The 16,116-nt window shown below is 39.8% G+C and overlaps 1 protein-coding gene across 2 annotated transcripts in view; it reads left to right on the top strand.

The window, feature by feature from the left end:
• Positions 1-16,105, top strand: part of LARS1 (leucyl-tRNA synthetase 1) — a 55,730-nt gene extending 39,625 nt beyond the window's left edge. Inside the window, exons 26-33 of one of the 2 annotated variants that reach the window (XR_013346824.1) lie at positions 462-602; positions 703-813; positions 2,234-2,344; positions 5,262-5,366; positions 6,321-6,416; positions 7,868-8,000; positions 13,321-13,993; positions 15,981-16,105. Coding sequence is in view for 1 of the 2 variants with exons in the window: in XM_077823744.1 (XP_077679870.1) it covers positions 462-602; positions 703-813; positions 2,234-2,344; positions 5,262-5,366; positions 6,321-6,416; positions 7,868-8,000; positions 10,871-11,076 (903 nt within the window). In the remaining variant the exon portion in view is untranslated. Of the gene's footprint in view, positions 1-461; positions 603-702; positions 814-2,233; positions 2,345-5,261; positions 5,367-6,320; positions 6,417-7,867; positions 8,001-10,870; positions 11,449-13,320; positions 13,994-15,980 lie in introns of those variants that run through there. The other variant, XM_077823744.1, reaches the window with a different exon arrangement.
• The last annotated feature ends 11 nt before the right edge of the window (positions 16,106-16,116 follow it).

Here is a 16,116-nt window from a genome sequence, read left to right as displayed (position 1 = left end):
CCTTGTATATGAGGCTATGTTTGCAAGGGTGTTGTGTTAACATACATAATTTTAATGTAGTCATTTTGTATGCCTCATTGTTATGAGGTGACCTAAAATTAACACAAATAACAATGCGGAATTCATTCACTTAGTTATACAGCCAATATCTGCACTTGTGTAGGTAATTTAACAACCACAGAAGTAAATTTCAAGTTTGCAAATGAAAAATTATGTAATGGTATAAACATAAACGTGTGTGTGTGTGGGCATTAATACACTTTCACAAATGCATGCTAGTTATGAGTATATTTCTGTACTTCACAGCTGAATTATAGGGTTAGTGAGTTGGTGTACTGCGAAATTTAAACTCTTCATGTATCTCCTGACTGTTCAGTTTCCAATTAAAATACAATAGATAGAGAAACCACCAGAATTTCTTGTCCATTAATCCCAAGGCCTGTCATTTTCTTTGTTGACAGCCTGACTCCATCATGAAAGCTTCATGGCCAGTAGCAGGCCTAGTGGATGAAGTATTGATCCGATCTTCCCAATACCTCATGGAAGCAGCCCATGATCTCCGACTGCGTCTCAAGAACTACATGGCACCCCCGAAAGGAAAGGTGAAATACACTAAGTCCCTTCTCCAAAAGTGTATGCGGAAAGTTAACAGATTCAGGGACTCTTCTGAGATGATACATATTTTCCCTCTTCTTTCTTTAGAAAGGTGGTAAGGAGCTGCCCCAGAAGCCATCCCACTGCACCATCTATGTGGCAAAGACCTACCCACTTTGGCAGTACACCACCCTATCAGTTTTGCGCAAGCACTACCAGGTGATCTTTTGTTGACACTTATTGCAGTTCTCATATGCTCTGTTTTTCTGTCCATGAAACAAAAGTTAACTTGACACCGAGGTATTTGAATGCAAGGAGAAATAGTTTTAACGTGCTTTATTATGCTCTTACAACTCTACAAGGGATTACGGTGGTCAGTAAAAATGGTTTTTGGCACATGATTGAGTCCACAATATGACCTATTACTTTTGACATTTTTAAAATAAAGACTGGCCAGCATTCCATTACTTTTAATCTTTTTCACATGCATAGATTAGTAAAATATTTCTCCCCCAATAATATTTTTGAGGAAATATTGGCTAGTTCTGCCTTATTATGCAAGGAGGCTTAGAAGCATCAGTTCTGGAACTTGGCGAGTATGATATTCACAAACTTTGCAGGAAATCTGCTGAAAAGCAATCAATTCTTCTCTCTTGTAAGTAATACAGTGTAAGGAAATCTGGCTTAAAAGCAGCAAACCCTGCATTGCTGAGCTGCTGGAACTGATCCTGTAATTGTTATGGTGCATGAACAATTGTTCTATTCAGCCCTTGCAAGTCAATATCATAATTGATAGATTGCAGAGTCGTGTTTTTCCACTCCCATCTGTAATACCAGGGTTACATTTCACATATGGTTGGAAATGAACAAATGTGGGTATTCTGAGGGTAAACCAAATTGGAGTGAAGTCTGCATTTTCTTTACATCAGGGTCAAAGTCTGCCACTGGATGCAGAGGTGCAGTGGTCACTGCTGCCGAAAGTTGCAGAGCAAATATTGAAGTGTGGAATTTGAACCTTAAAAAAATTAATGACCTAAGATAGTATTGCTTCACGTCTGCTTGAAGGAGGGTCTTATTACACAAGATTAAAACATGTAGTGAAAATTCAGGCATATTTAACGTTATAGGTTTATGCATGTTGCTTTACATAGTGAACAAAGACGTTGGGTAACGTTTTCAAAAGTGCCTAAATCTCATTTTCAAAGTGATTTGACAATGGGACTCAGACTCTGAAGTCTGTTAGGTGTTCTGAAAATATCTCTAGGCCTGGTTTCAAATAGCTTAAAATCTGTGTGGCTGGGATAGACAGGATGCTTGGAGAAACATTGAGTTGGGAGAGTGAGGGATATACATCATAATCAAATTGGTTGCCTGTGTGGCATATAGTCATGGTTTTTGTTTTTTTTTCCAAACTTTTTTTAGGTTTACTTTTTAAAAGTTATTTAAAGGGACTTGGAAGATTGTTCCCCATGGGATCGTGGGAACAGGTGGATTTGAGGCGTGTGCATTATAGGCAGAGGGAGGACGTTACAGGCATATGGGGAGTGTGAAAGAAGGTGCGGAGGAAAATGGTAAATCCCTGTGGAGTGTGTTGATATTTGCTGTGCAGTGTTTAATGGATTGTTGTTCCATGTTGTAGATCAATGGAGGACAATTGCCAGATAACAAAGTAATTGCTGGTGAATTGAACACCTTGCCGGAGCTGAAGAAATATATGAAGAGGGTTATGCCTTTTGTTGCCTTGATTAAGGTAGGTGTCAGAGAACAGAACCAAGATAAGGGCAAGTTTTCAGTCCGGAATAAGAGAATGATCTGAAATGTAGGCAATGTTATCGAATGGTTACAGCACAGACCTGGGTGTTGGGACTCTCTAGTTGGGACTCTCTATTCCTGGCTCTGCCTTACTCTGCCCTGTTGGACAGGTCATTTAACCCCTCTCTATTCAATTTCTTATCTGTAAAACAGAAGATATATCCCAAAGAAGAAGAAATGGGGCTTTTTGTTATTGTTTATAAAGCATTTTCAGACTCTTGGACAAAAGGTGCTGTGTAAGTGCTTTCAATATGTATTGTCCTAAGTGAACTATGGACTAGTTGGCTTGCAGCTAATACAAATTTATGATTTGTGCGACACTGCTTCAAGTGTATCCCTCCTGCATACATCAAATTCATTGTCTCTTGTTCCAGTTTTCATTCCGAGAACACAAACAAGGTGATGCTATGGGGATATTAAAAATTGTCTTTCAGAATTCTTAATATGGTTTAGAAGTTTGGCACAAATCTAGAGTTAATTACTGGGCACTCAGTTTTTAAGAGTGTATTAGGGATTGCTGAGCTGGATTTTTAGTAATGGAGTGTTACCGACTCTCACAATCTTATCAGGAATCTCAAGATACTTAGGGATTTTCTTAAAGCCCCAGCTCCCTGTCATGTAATGTTCATGAGAGTCAGAAAAGTAAGCTTCTATCCCTCATGTTGGCACAGAAAAGCTCGAACACAAGAACTTTGTATGCTCAAAAACTAAAAGATCAATAAAGAGTCTAACATTTATTATTTTAAAAAATCTCATGATTTTTAAGCCAGTCTCATGATTTTGAGGGCATGACTCGTGTTTTTGAAAGCTTGAATTGGGAACGTTGATGGTGAATAGAGGGGGCTACTTTTTAAACACATGTAAGCAACGTTGTTTGCTTAGTAGAGCAGTGAGTTTTATTGCACCATACAAATGCAGGCTCCTTCTTTCCCTTTGCATCCAGCGCTAATCTAATTATCCCCTTCTGCTGAAGCACACAATGTTCAGAGAAATAGAATGGGTAAGACCAGCTATAACACTCCCCACTGACTATTCTCCTGGGCCAGTATCTGCTGCATTAAAACATGCCAGGGGATATGGCATCCTTTTAAGATTAAACTAGTTTAATTCCTTCATCCCAGATATAAAACACACCATATGGCTTTTAGGGGGTAAGGGGAGAAGATTTTGTTAGGGAACGTTCTGCTTTTTTGGTGCTGCAGAACTCCATTGATGCAGATGCTGGAGCTGTTGTTTGTCTTGCTTTAGTTACAGAAAGTCACAAGGGCTGCTGTGTAGTGTTTTAACTGTTCACGGTTGTAGGGTGTGTGTGTCTCCTATCCTGAAACAAGCCTATATTTAAAGATCCTATCTGATGCGAGGAGGCTGGCACTAACTAGATGACTTGCCTTCATCATGAGCTTTGGTCATGCTTACCACTTCACCTCCCTTATCAGACAGTCTCAGCATTTCTGTTCTGAAGCAACAATAGATAGCAGTTATATAACGAGACCTAGTAACATCCAGCCCAGATTTTTAATTTCCTAGGCCAGTGGTTCTCAACCAGTGGTACATGTACATCAAGTCATCTAGATATTTGCCTAGTTTTACAACAGGCTACATAAAAAGCACTAACGAAGTCAGTACAAACTAAAATTTCATACTAACAATGACTTTATACTGCTCTATATGCTAACTGTACACTGAAATGTAAGTACAATATTTATATTCCAATTGACTTATTTTGTAATTATATGGTAAAAATGAGAAAGTAAGCAATTTTTTCAGTAGTAGTGTGCAGTGACGCTTTTGTATTTTTATGTTTGATTTTGTAAGCAAGTAGTTTTTAAGTGGGGTGGTATGCAAGACAAATCAGACTCCTGAATGTGATACAGTAGTCTGGAGTGTTGAGAGCCACTGGGCCAACGTGCTATGCTCAGAAGTAGATTATTCAGCAACTTCAGTGTACAAAAGATATTTCTTTGTTGTTCTTTCCATTAAAGAAAGATTTTCTAATTTACAAACTGAAGCAAATTATTGATAATTTTTAAAGATTCTTGGATATTAAAAAACCATGCATAAAAACAAATTATCAATGAAGCAGAAAGCCACCACCACCTGAAATCTGACCTTGATTAGATATTCAGGGAACACAGCTCTGTTTGTGAAAGGAAGAGAGGGGCTGGAGCCTTAGCTGTGAAAAGGAAGTTCTGTTTTGTTCCCATTAGAAGTTTCATACGTAGGAGATGACATCCTGGCCCCTTTTGAAGTCAATGGAAAAAATCCCATTGATTTCACTCTGGCCCCGATTTCACCCATTGTGTGTATTAAATTAAACGTTGGGATTTTGAGTAACTGTGCTTTAATATACAAAGTACATTTTTTTTCTATGAAGAACTTATCGTACTGTTACTTTGAATGTGTCCAATTTCTGCCTGCTTGTCTCAAACTAGGTCATCAGACTGGAATTCCTGCTGTGAAGCAGAAGAAAAATGGCAGCCTACTGAGTGTGTCCTACAGTTTGCACATTTAAAGAGAAAGTGAAATGTTTACAGCTGTTTCTATGTATTTTTCAAATTCTATGCTAAAATGCATTCTCGCTTTTAAAAGAACATTCAGCCATACAAATACTGGAGCTGAGGTTCGCTTCCCCTTCCATCAGTGTCAGTATCTTGCTGTAAAAATAGCCATTTCACTGTCAATTATAACTACTGTACTATAATGTGTGGTGAAATTGTTGCCAGCAAAGAGCTCTAACAGCGAATAGCCTCATCTACTCAGGACTGATGCAACTAGAGTGTGTAGCTTCCCAGTGTCCTCTTCATTTACAACCTGGGAGAGTTTTAATCCAAATTTTCCTTCTTTTGACATGACAGGAAAATCTGGAGAAGAAGGGTCCACGTGTTCTTGATCTGGAGCTGGAATTTGATGAACGGGCCGTGCTCATGGAGAATATAGTCTATTTGACAAATTCCTTGGAGGTTCGTGTTCATTTGGGGGCATATTTTATTTGACCTTTATGGAGTAGCTGGAGGCCCAACACTTGCTGAGATTTTAAGCCTAACTAAATTCATTTTTGATTTGGGATGACCATGAACGTTTAATGTTTTTATTAACGCTGACACCTACACTAATACAAAAAGCAGAGTTTGCTCTTATTGAGAGATTCTCTTTGTACAGTGATGACCCCAGTGGTAACCCAGCTGTGAAGAATCAGTTCTCTCTGGCATTGTGTCTGACATAAAGTCAGTGGGAAAAGGCTCTTTGCCGGTGAACGGTGGAAGACGTCAGATAATATTCTGGCTTCCTCAAAAATTACAGAAAATCAGCATCTTCCATGGTTGGAGCCATAGAGGGCTGTTCCAAGGAATGCCAGTGAGCATAGTCAGAATTCTTATGCTGTTATAGCATCTGATCTTCCCATGGCAACTATATGTCATCAACTATGTGTCATCTCCATGCCAGGGCATGTAGAGCTAGAATATAGTGCATGCTGCTTTTTTAGTGCATACGGATGCCAGTTTGGGAGTGATTATGCCCTTTCATGTGATGGCCAGAATTCAGCTCAAAGGACAGGGTCATAATAAGGGGAAAGCCTAGGCATAGTTAAAGGAGATAACTTATTTCAGGATTTCTAATCTCATGATATTTAGATTTAAAGCAATTGAATACCTCACTTTATATTCTGTAATATATGAAGTCAGTGATCTTAGCTACATTTTGAATTCAGTCGTCTGAGCAAGATCACCATGCTGGCAATAGTATGCTATCAACTTTTAAGTTTGCTGTTCCTGTTGTTCTTCGTTTTGCCTTTTATCAGTGGGGATTGCCTTCCTCTGTACTTTAGAAACAATTCTACTTCAGTGGCCTGGTATCTCTCATTTTTTCAGTGGGGATGATAGTACTTTTATCTCTTCTTTCCCAATGCACCAAAGCTGGATCATATCGAAGTGAAATTTGCTTCTGAAGCAGACGATAAAATAAAAGAAGATTGCTGTCCTGGAAAACCTTTTTCTGTGTTCAGAATGGAAGTAAGTTATGAAATCCAGAGGCATTGGAAATACAGGGTACATCGTTAACTGATGTAAAAAATAAAATGACTTTCAATTTGAGGATGTGTTCCCATCAAAAAATATATGCACAGGAGGGCTAGGTGGCTCAGGGCACTTAGTGACAGGACATGCTGGCTCATGTTAAGCTAAAATTGATGACGACTAAATTGTCGCTATCTTGCTATCCAGGAGCCTGTGATATACGAATTTGTTCTCAGTCCAGTTTCCAGTGGATGTGATTGCACATCATAAACATCCATCCCCCTACCTTCACCTTGATCGGTGTTTCTGCTGAAAAAAGCCACAGACTGGATGTGTGTGGAGACTAAACTACCTTTTCATGCCGAAAAGTGGGGCGTCTGGTTAAGGGCCGAAGCACGTTGGCAGGGTAATGTTGGGGTTTCAAGTTGTGTGATCAGTAGAAGAACTCTCCTTCTGTTCTTGATCCAATATGCCTCTCGCAAGCACTGAATTAACTTAAAGAAGTGATGCTTGTTTTGTTCTTTAGATGTAGAGTTTAACATGACTGTGATTGTGTCTTATCTTAAGTTTACTTTCAGTAGAACCTCTCTAATTGACACTAACTGGGAGACTCATCACAGGTGACTGAATTTGGAGGAACACCCCCCTGCCCTTTCTCCCACCACACTCACTCACTCACAAGTGCACAAGAATAACACTTGCTAGAGAGGGATGCATGATCTTGTGGCTAAAGCACAGGGTCAAGACTTGGGAGTACAGAGCCCTTGGTTCTATTCCTGGCTCTGTCATGAAAATCCTGTGTGGGCTTGGGCAAGTCTCGCTTCACCTCTCTCTGTCTGTAAAATGGAGTTATTACTCACCCTATCTATTTAGGGTATTACAAAGCTCAGGGTCTAAAGAAATTTGAGCTCCCACATGGAAAGTGCTATTCTTTATTCGATGCATCCCAAAATGTGCTGTGATTTTGATTATGATAACTGCAATAATGTACTACTATACTGCATTGCATTTTGTGAAAACAACAAAGGCCTGTAAATTGAGACCTCATTACACCTCTCTGTAGTGAAATCTTTGAGAGGTGGAGCGAGTTATAAGGCGTGGAGCTCAGTGAAGTTCACTGTAATGCTACCTTGTACCAATCCTTCAGCTAGTTATAATAATTTAATATGGCTATTTGGATATCTTAAAAGCAAAACATTTGAGTGTATTTAAAGAAACAATAAACATTTTTATACATATGCTGTAGTTTATTTTTTTAGGTCTGTGATGGTGCTTGCATCCATCCACTGGTATTCAGTATTTCTGAATAAAAGATTTTCTTGTCCATCTAGAATGCAGTTGGGTGCCGGACACTTCTTTGTTCCCTTGCTGGTTGCATGCTTCCTGTGTGATTCTACCCACAAAAAGCATGATTTTTTAAAAATGTGTTTATTCTTAATGTCTTACAGCCCAGCATATCTCTATTTTTGGTGAACCCCCAACCATCTAATGGCCACTTCTCTACAAAAATCGAGGTCAGGCAAGGAGATGGTAGAGATGCAATTATCAGGCGTTTAATGAAGGTGGACAGAGGAATCAAAGGTAAACACTGGTTTGGAAGTACAGATATCACATTTCAACCAGGCAGTCTTCGAACAATTGTGCAGTTTTCTAGAATTCCCAGGAGACATTGGGAAACAGGAGGCAGCTTGGCAGGTTTTCATTATCGACAAGAATCTCTTTCTGAAATTTGGCCTGTTTTAATAATTGCTTAGTAAGAAGCAAAGAGCTCTGTGCTCAGTGAATGTGAATACAGAATAAAGCAGGGTGCATACTCCTTTTGAGGTGTAAAATTACAGAAGCTGAGGCATTATTGACAAGCAAATGAGTGTGCCTCTGATATGCACCCTTACTAAGCACTGTCTTCCCTCCTGGGTTAGTCCTTTATTCTCCGCCAAAAGAGCCACTTACTCTCTATCAGTGACTTGCACAGTGGATGTGTTCTTGTGCCAGGGATTTCCAAGAGGGGGGTTTAATGGTCCAATAGTCTGCTATATGGAGCTTCTTCCGGGAGGGTGAGGTCTTCCTAGGTTAGAGCCCTCTGAAGAGAATTGCCGGATTGCAATTTATTTTCTGTTTAGACATTTTAAATGAATTCATTGAGGAGAAGGTGCCAGATGGACATTTCAAAGCTTTTCTTTATCCTGCAAAGCTTCTCTACACCCCATATCCTTACCAATACCCAATCTACAGACACAATCTTCAGGGAGGGAGCTCTTTGTCATAGAGCATCTCATGCTTAAGCCACTTAGTTAAGACAGTTGACATGAAGGCCAAACAGTGCCAACTACAATATCATGATTTATAATGTGAACACTTGTCCTCTAAGAACCTAGACAGAAGCCATTAGTTCATTTCAAATAGGGACCACTCAAAAATTGCCCAGTGGTCTATCAGTTGCTACTGACCTCTGCTAAATTGGAACCAGTGGCATAAATGTGAAAGGCTCAATATTCCATTACAAGTCCCCTGAGCCATACATTCTCTCCCATTTCTTAATACACGACATGCCTTATTTTAGAGTTTTTTAAATTTCAGACTCTATAGTGTTAAAAGAAATAGGGGAAAAGTACCAGCAGAATCTTTCGGAAAGCCCTTAGAGTTCATTGGCAGGAATGAGCTGCAGTGTGAAGGCATTAAGACAAATGGATTTTGTCATCTAGGAGCCAGATTCTGCAGGTAAACTGTTCTGTTCCACCCCCCTTAGAAGAGCTTAAGAGGTAGCTGTGTCACATAAACATCAAGAGGGAATATGTAGGTGCTGCAACCTCCTGTAGCAGCTCAGGGTGGTTTTCAACAATGAAAAAGTGGGTCATGGTAAAGTTAAAATGTGTGTTAAACAAATCCAAAAAACCCACCGACTCTATGCCCATCTCGAATTCCCATTGTGCTGTGCTTGTGTGGTTTCCTGTTTAGAGAAATTATCTCCAAAGTAACCTTCACAAACTTTCTCTTGGAGACTTCCAAGGTTGCTGCTGATATTCATGTGATTCAAGTGTCTGTTCTTGATTCTTTGCTTTTCACATATATAGCCTTACGACTTTTGTTTGACTCCTGCCTTATGTTGCAATATAGCATCCCCCCATTGTAAGTGTTAGAGGGACCGGATGCATAAATGGAATGGAGGAAAGGAAACCCTATGTTCTCCTACCGACTCTGCCATTGACTTAGTGTATGTCCTTGAGCAAATTCCTTAGCATATTTGAGGTACAGAGAGGCTATCTGTACAATGGGGATAATAGCTATTCCCACTGGTGCTGTAAGGGTTGATTTTAATTAATATTTTTATAGTGCCTTGACAATAAAAAGTGCTTTGTAAGTAGCATAATTTCAGAGGTCATTTGGGCAGCATTTTTTTAGAGATTACTTTTTCCTTTTAATTTTCACTTAAAACAAGTATTTCTCCAGTTTACGGTGATAAATTGATTTGTTTAGCAATTCCTAGTTTCTCCTTACTGACTTACTTACTGGAGAATACTGTGGCCATCAAACACATCGGTGGAAAAATGTTACATTTCAGGCTCCTATGTTGACAGTTTTCTTAAAGGGACAGCAGCTTTCCTTTGCCTGGAGACTTTGCTAATTCCAGAGCCAGACAAGGAAACCTCAAGCAGTGCAGACTGGCAACCAGATATGGAGGGAAAACTGGACTTGGTCTACAGGCTTGTAACACCAAGGCTTCTTCTGTTCCCATGTGATTTAACAGCTTGCATTTGTAGTATCTCAAGAACAAAGAGACCATTTTATATTGATGCACAGGGAAACAGTATTTAAAAAAAAAATTCTCCGAGGAAGAAGTGCAAGGTAATGTGCATGGCAAAGTACAAATAGAAAAGAAAATACGTTTTGGACTCATACACATTGTTAACTAGAGTTCTGCAGCTGTTTGAAATGAATGAAAACAATTGAGAGAGCACATCAATGATTCTTCCAGATCTTTGTTGTTTCTAGGAGATATCACTGTTAAGCAAGTACCTGAGGAGTTTCTATCTGATGAATGCTAGTGGTGGGAGAGAGCTTTATTCGACAATTAGTTTCTGGGCTCATTAGTAAAGCTCTTGAGATGCGAAGTATTGTTTGTGGTCTGTAATAGCTGCTGAAAAAGCAGCTAATGTCATTCAGTGCTGAGTTTTAGGAATCGGGTCTCCTGGGTTCTGTTGCCAGTTCTGCTAGCAACTTACTTTGTGACCAAGTTGTATAACCTCTGTGCCCATTGGTAAAATGGTCACAGTACATATCTCATATGGCTGTTGAGGCTTGATTGGTGTTTATAAAGTGTTGTGCATTTCTTTGAAGAAAGGTGCCTCAGAAGGGCCCATTATTAATTAAAGACCTCCATTCTGGTTAGTTTGGGTGAAACACTAACCTGGGTATAGACTCCTGTGACGTGAGAATTGTCAACTCTTTTGTAGAGCTCTCTAAAGTAAAACTAATGCGATTTGATGATCCTGTGCTGGGCCCCCGTCGTGTTCCTGTACTTGGAAAAGAAGATGCAGAGAAAACTCCCATTTTAGAGCAAGCTGTCTTCCACCTAGACCTGGCTGAGAAACGGGTTTGCATAACCGAGAACGGGCTGACAGCGGATATCGGCGACACAATTGTCTATCTAATTCATTAAATTGTGGACTACACCAGCTTGATCCTGGGTTAATATGATATTTTAAAACTCCGGAGTGGCTTTGAAAACATCTGTAATGGACCAAGATAACTGTCATTTCTTAAAAGAAATCTTTTGTTGCACGGCCCCAAAATCTTTTAAATATAGGTATAATAAACATTTTCTGCCTTCCCCTTGGCTTTTCTTGAAAGAAATAATTTTCCCAAATGCTGAGACAGCAAATTTTACCTTTTTCAAGAGCTCCTCAGCTTTTTGGTATTCGACAAATCTTTACATGGTATTATTCTTATCTGCTAGATACTGATTTCTGTACATAGAAGGTGATCAGATCTCTTATGGATAGATTGATAAAAATAATAGAAAGCGGAAAAATTGCATTTACTTTCATTGTCTGATGACTCTTTCAAAGATTGGGGTGGAGCTTTAAGCACAGTGCAATGGATTTTTATATGGACCTGTAGCTCAGAAGGAATTGCATAGTGAGGACCCCTCAACGAAAGCATACATGGAAGTTTCCTCAGTGAATATAAAATATAATAGGTAAGTATTGATACTAAGAATTAAGATGTACCTCAAGCAAGATGCTGTTAGTTAAGGCCTTGCACTTTATTCTGTTCTTAAAATTGTTTATAGAACTGTTTTTAAGTGGAGAGATGAAGTGTCCTTTTCCTAAACAGTTTCAGTTTGAACAATCCTGGCTTTTGGTAATCCAGGAATACCAAATTGTTTTTTAAAAATGAGCTGTTCTAACATAAGGCACCAACAGTACTATAAAGTATGTTCAGCTCATCTAGAGAGAAGGGTCTATGTTAGACTTGAGGATCAACACAAACTGCTTTAGAAATCTTACACATACACAATTTGCCTGTGCAGATTTGTATTTAAATCAAGGTCACTGGTGGCAGGCAGAGATGGGATAGTTTGTTCTATACAATCAGTCTTTGACTGAGTTTCACAACTTCTGATACTGCACTTGTCTTAGCATGTTACCAAAGGAAGATCAAATTTATAATGGGGGTGAAAATAAAGGGAATAGTGTATTAATCTAAGACAATCATCATGAGAGTTAAATATTGCCACGTCGTTTTTTTTTCCTTGTCTCCTGGTTCATTGTCCCATCTTATGATGTGTATTTTTAATGTACATGATGTCCCCTCTCACCATGGCAGTGTGCATTTACAAATGAAATTAGCCGTACATTATTTGCCTCTGTAGAGAGAACTAAAGCAATATACCAAAAAAACCTCAACCAATATAAACAAACGTTCCTTTGCCACTAATCCTTCCAAGCCCCACCAAGCAAATGTTTGAGAAATGGGCCTTGTATTGATCCCTAAAGATTCACCCTCACACCACAGCAGGAAATAAGTTCCATAGCTGAGGGCTACCCACTGAGCATGCCTGGCCCGCAGGGATTGTTAACTTGAAGCTGGCTACCACTGCAGAATTCAAGGAGAGAGGCTCTACTTCAGCTGTACTAGGCTTTATGGGGCAAAGCCTTGCACTGAACCCGGGAGCCAATACCATTGTTTTAGAATGGGTCTATTTTTTCCCTCCATTTATCACCAGCTGATGTAGCAGCGGGGAGTAACTAATGATCTCAGCTATCATAGATGAATTCTATAGCTCCCCTCTTTACAAGTCAGCAGGGGGGAATGAATCCAACTTGTAAGGTCACAAGCCAAAGAGCCTCTAGAACCTCAGTCAGCGAGACTGGTCAAAGCTACCCTAGATTCTATGTTCATCTCCATGTCCCAGTCTCTGTGTTGTAAATCTTATCTTGGAAAATCCCTCATGGTATGAAGATCAGATGGTTTCCAAGTGGAGGTAGCCAGGGTCAACTGCTCAGAACTAGAGCTGTGCAAATAATTGAGCGTTTTTTTGGGGTTCTCTGGCAGTTCTGAAAAAAATTCATTTCAGGTTGATCCAAAATGAAAAATTTTTAGTGAAAAGTTGAAGAAAACCTTTGTTTTGGGTCAAAAGAAATGTTTTGTTCGATCCACAACAAAATGTTTCATTTCAACGTCGAGCATTTTTTTACTTTAAAAAACCCCAACCCATTTTTAATTGAAAAATCAAATTGTTTTTGTTTCAAAGAGGTTGAAACAAGATGTTCTGATTTCCCGCCCCCCCCCCCCCCAATCCCCTTCAAATTGTTTAAAGGCTCTTTCAGCCAAATCAGTTTGGCACAATCGACAGGAATTCACGAAAGGTTGACCCAAATTTTTCATTTTTTTGCAACAGAAAATGGCTGAGAAACGTCACTCGGCTGTACTTGGCACCATTCTTCCGGACATGAGCGAGCATGTGAAGAAATGTGGGCTTTACTGCTGCTGTGCCAGAGGTCTTCAAGAACTCACATAGAAAAAATCTGAAGTATTTTAAAATAAATAATAATCCAAGCCATTTCTATTTCCTTTCCAATATCCTGTCCAAAAACCTGGGCAGAGTGGCAGCCGCCATCTTTTTCAATAACTTATTAACCAATGTGGAAAAGGGGATTGAGGGTAGGGTGACCAGATGTCCCGATTTTTATAGGGACAGTCCTAATATTTGGGGCTTTTTTCTTATATGGGCGCCTATTACGCTCCACCCCCGTCCCGATTTTTCTCACTGTCTATTTGGTCACCCTAGCTGAGGGTGAAAGACACTGGTCCTTCTCTCATCTTTTTCTTTGTGCTTTGATTTGTTTCTCTTCAGGAAACCAGGCTGCCTCCTAACGCCTCTTTAACTAGGGCTTGTCAGTAAGAAAATGAACTATTTTAACTGTGCAATTACAGTGCCTGCTGAATGCTTGCCATCACAGCAGTAGGAACCTGCTCTGAAGCTTATATATGCTGGAGAGGGAATTACAGCAACCAGGGCACAAAGTTATAAATATCCAGCGAGACTTGCATACCAAACCCCCTATGTTTGTGTAAGTATATAAAACACTGACAATAAGACTCGGATTTTTTTGGCCAACCAAGGAAATAAATACTCAGAAGACTCCATGCTTTTGATGGAGTTATACTCAGGAAAAAGAAATAGGTGTGTTCATAAAAGTGGGTAGGATCAAAGTAGTAATAAGTATGTGCTGTATATTGTAGGCACAGGTATGTAAATACATATGTAAACTGACTGAATAAGGTCCAATGACCCCTTCATCAGCAAATCTGAGGTTGTCTACACCATCCCCATCCTCCTCAATCTTCTCTGCTGCTTTTGACACTATCACTTTTCCTCTTCTTGACATTGTGACCTCACTGAGTTTGAGATCCTCTCCTCTCCTGGTCTCCTACCTCTCTACCTGTTTTTTCAACGTTTGGTGGCTTAGGGCAGTATATATAGCAGAGTGCTGCTGGCAGAGAGAGTAGTACAAACCAGAGAGTGAGGGAAACGAGATAAGGAGCCTTAAAAGGTAAAAAGATTGGGAATAACAAATGGTGAGGAAGCCAAGGACAATGAAAACAGATCTAGTTGACAAGTGAGATTACGTTGGGCCTTATGCGGCTGAGACATGAAACCCACTTCTCGCACCCTCAATAGCTCAGGCTCTCACTTTGCTTTTATTCTGCCTGCCTTCTCAGTTGCCTTCTCTCATAAATGTCTCACTGTGCTAATCTCCAGCATCACCTATAACCTATAGTTAGACAAACAATGCAGTAAACATGACTAACTAGGTCTGGCTATTTAGTTACAATCAAGCAGGAAAAACTTTCATGACATCTACTCAGACCGACAGTGCATGATTTCATCCTCTTTTTGTCATGCCCTAGCATCATGTCAGTCCCTCTGTGAGCTTCCATTAATAGCCCCTGTCTCCATGTGTTAGCAATGATCATTTTTTCCCCCCACCCCCCATTTATAATGAATGTCTTGGTCAGCTCAAGGTGTTAAGTCTTGATTGCCATTGTGCTCTTTGCTGCTTCTGTTAGCTCAAGACTCATAGATTCATAGATATTAAGGTCAGAAGGGACCATTATGATCATCTAGTCCGACCTCCTGCACAATGCAGGCCACAGACTCAGTACACCTTGCATTGTCAGGTTACAGTCTTTGCTTTACATTCATTATCCTCATGAAATACAGTCTTTAATTCATGGCTTCCTAATTTCACACAGGTGTATATTGAACACTGCAATGGGCTTTTTATACATTTCAAAGAATTCTTCTGAGTCTATGAAAAGGGCTCTTGAATAAACAGACTTTGCACATCACAACCAATTTGGTGTTTTGCAGGAGTTACCTCTGACACTGGATCTTTTTCAAAAGATCTCCATACACCCATTCTCCTCTCCGATGTCTCTGTGAATACATCCCGCTTTAGGAGAACCTTTGTAGGATGTTAATGCTTCCTCCTACTCTTCAGGTTTTTCAGGCTCAATTGTCGGATAAAATCACTTTTTTAGACTCAGAATTATTTTTTCTTACCTATTTATAGCAAATAGTTTATAGCAGATTGTCAGGGCTCTGAATGTCACAACTTGTTTGACTTTCCTTAAGCAGCTTTGGGTCTGATACTGAAAATTGAGATTTTAATGAACAGAGAAGGAATGAAGCACAATTAAGTATTTCCAGATGTGCCCCCATGGTCCCAGTTCATAACACTGACACCAACTTCAAGTCAGAATGCTAAAGGTTTAGGTGCTACCCCAGGAATGGGGTGATATACTAAAGCTGACCCTTCTGTGCTGTTCCTATAGGTTGTTGTTACATTACAAGTCTCCTCCTTTGGAATAAGGCCTAAAACCTTTCCACCAGCTCTGGAGGATATCCAGGTGGAAGTAACGAATGGGTGCTGCTGCAAATAACTACAGATGTTATAGGCAACAACCCCCAAAAAGCCCAGCTGAGTTTCAGGCTAGAGTGTAGAATGGAGATGATCAAAAAAGTTTTCTTAAACAGATGCTTTCCTTGTCTAGAATCACCCTGGCTGGCTTCAGAAATTGGAAACCAAGCAAGCAAATAAATAAATAATCCTGAAGCAGTGTGGACTGACAACCAGATAAGCAGGGCAGACTGGATTTGATCCAAAACCTTCTAACAGCAAAGGTTGCT

The sequence above is a fragment of the Eretmochelys imbricata genome, chromosome 8 (genome assembly GCF_965152235.1).
Source record: "Eretmochelys imbricata isolate rEreImb1 chromosome 8, rEreImb1.hap1, whole genome shotgun sequence".
Taxonomy (NCBI): domain Eukaryota; kingdom Metazoa; phylum Chordata; order Testudines; family Cheloniidae; genus Eretmochelys; species Eretmochelys imbricata.
Note: the sequence above shows the minus strand (reverse complement) of the source record. Positions and strands in the feature narration are given on the sequence as shown.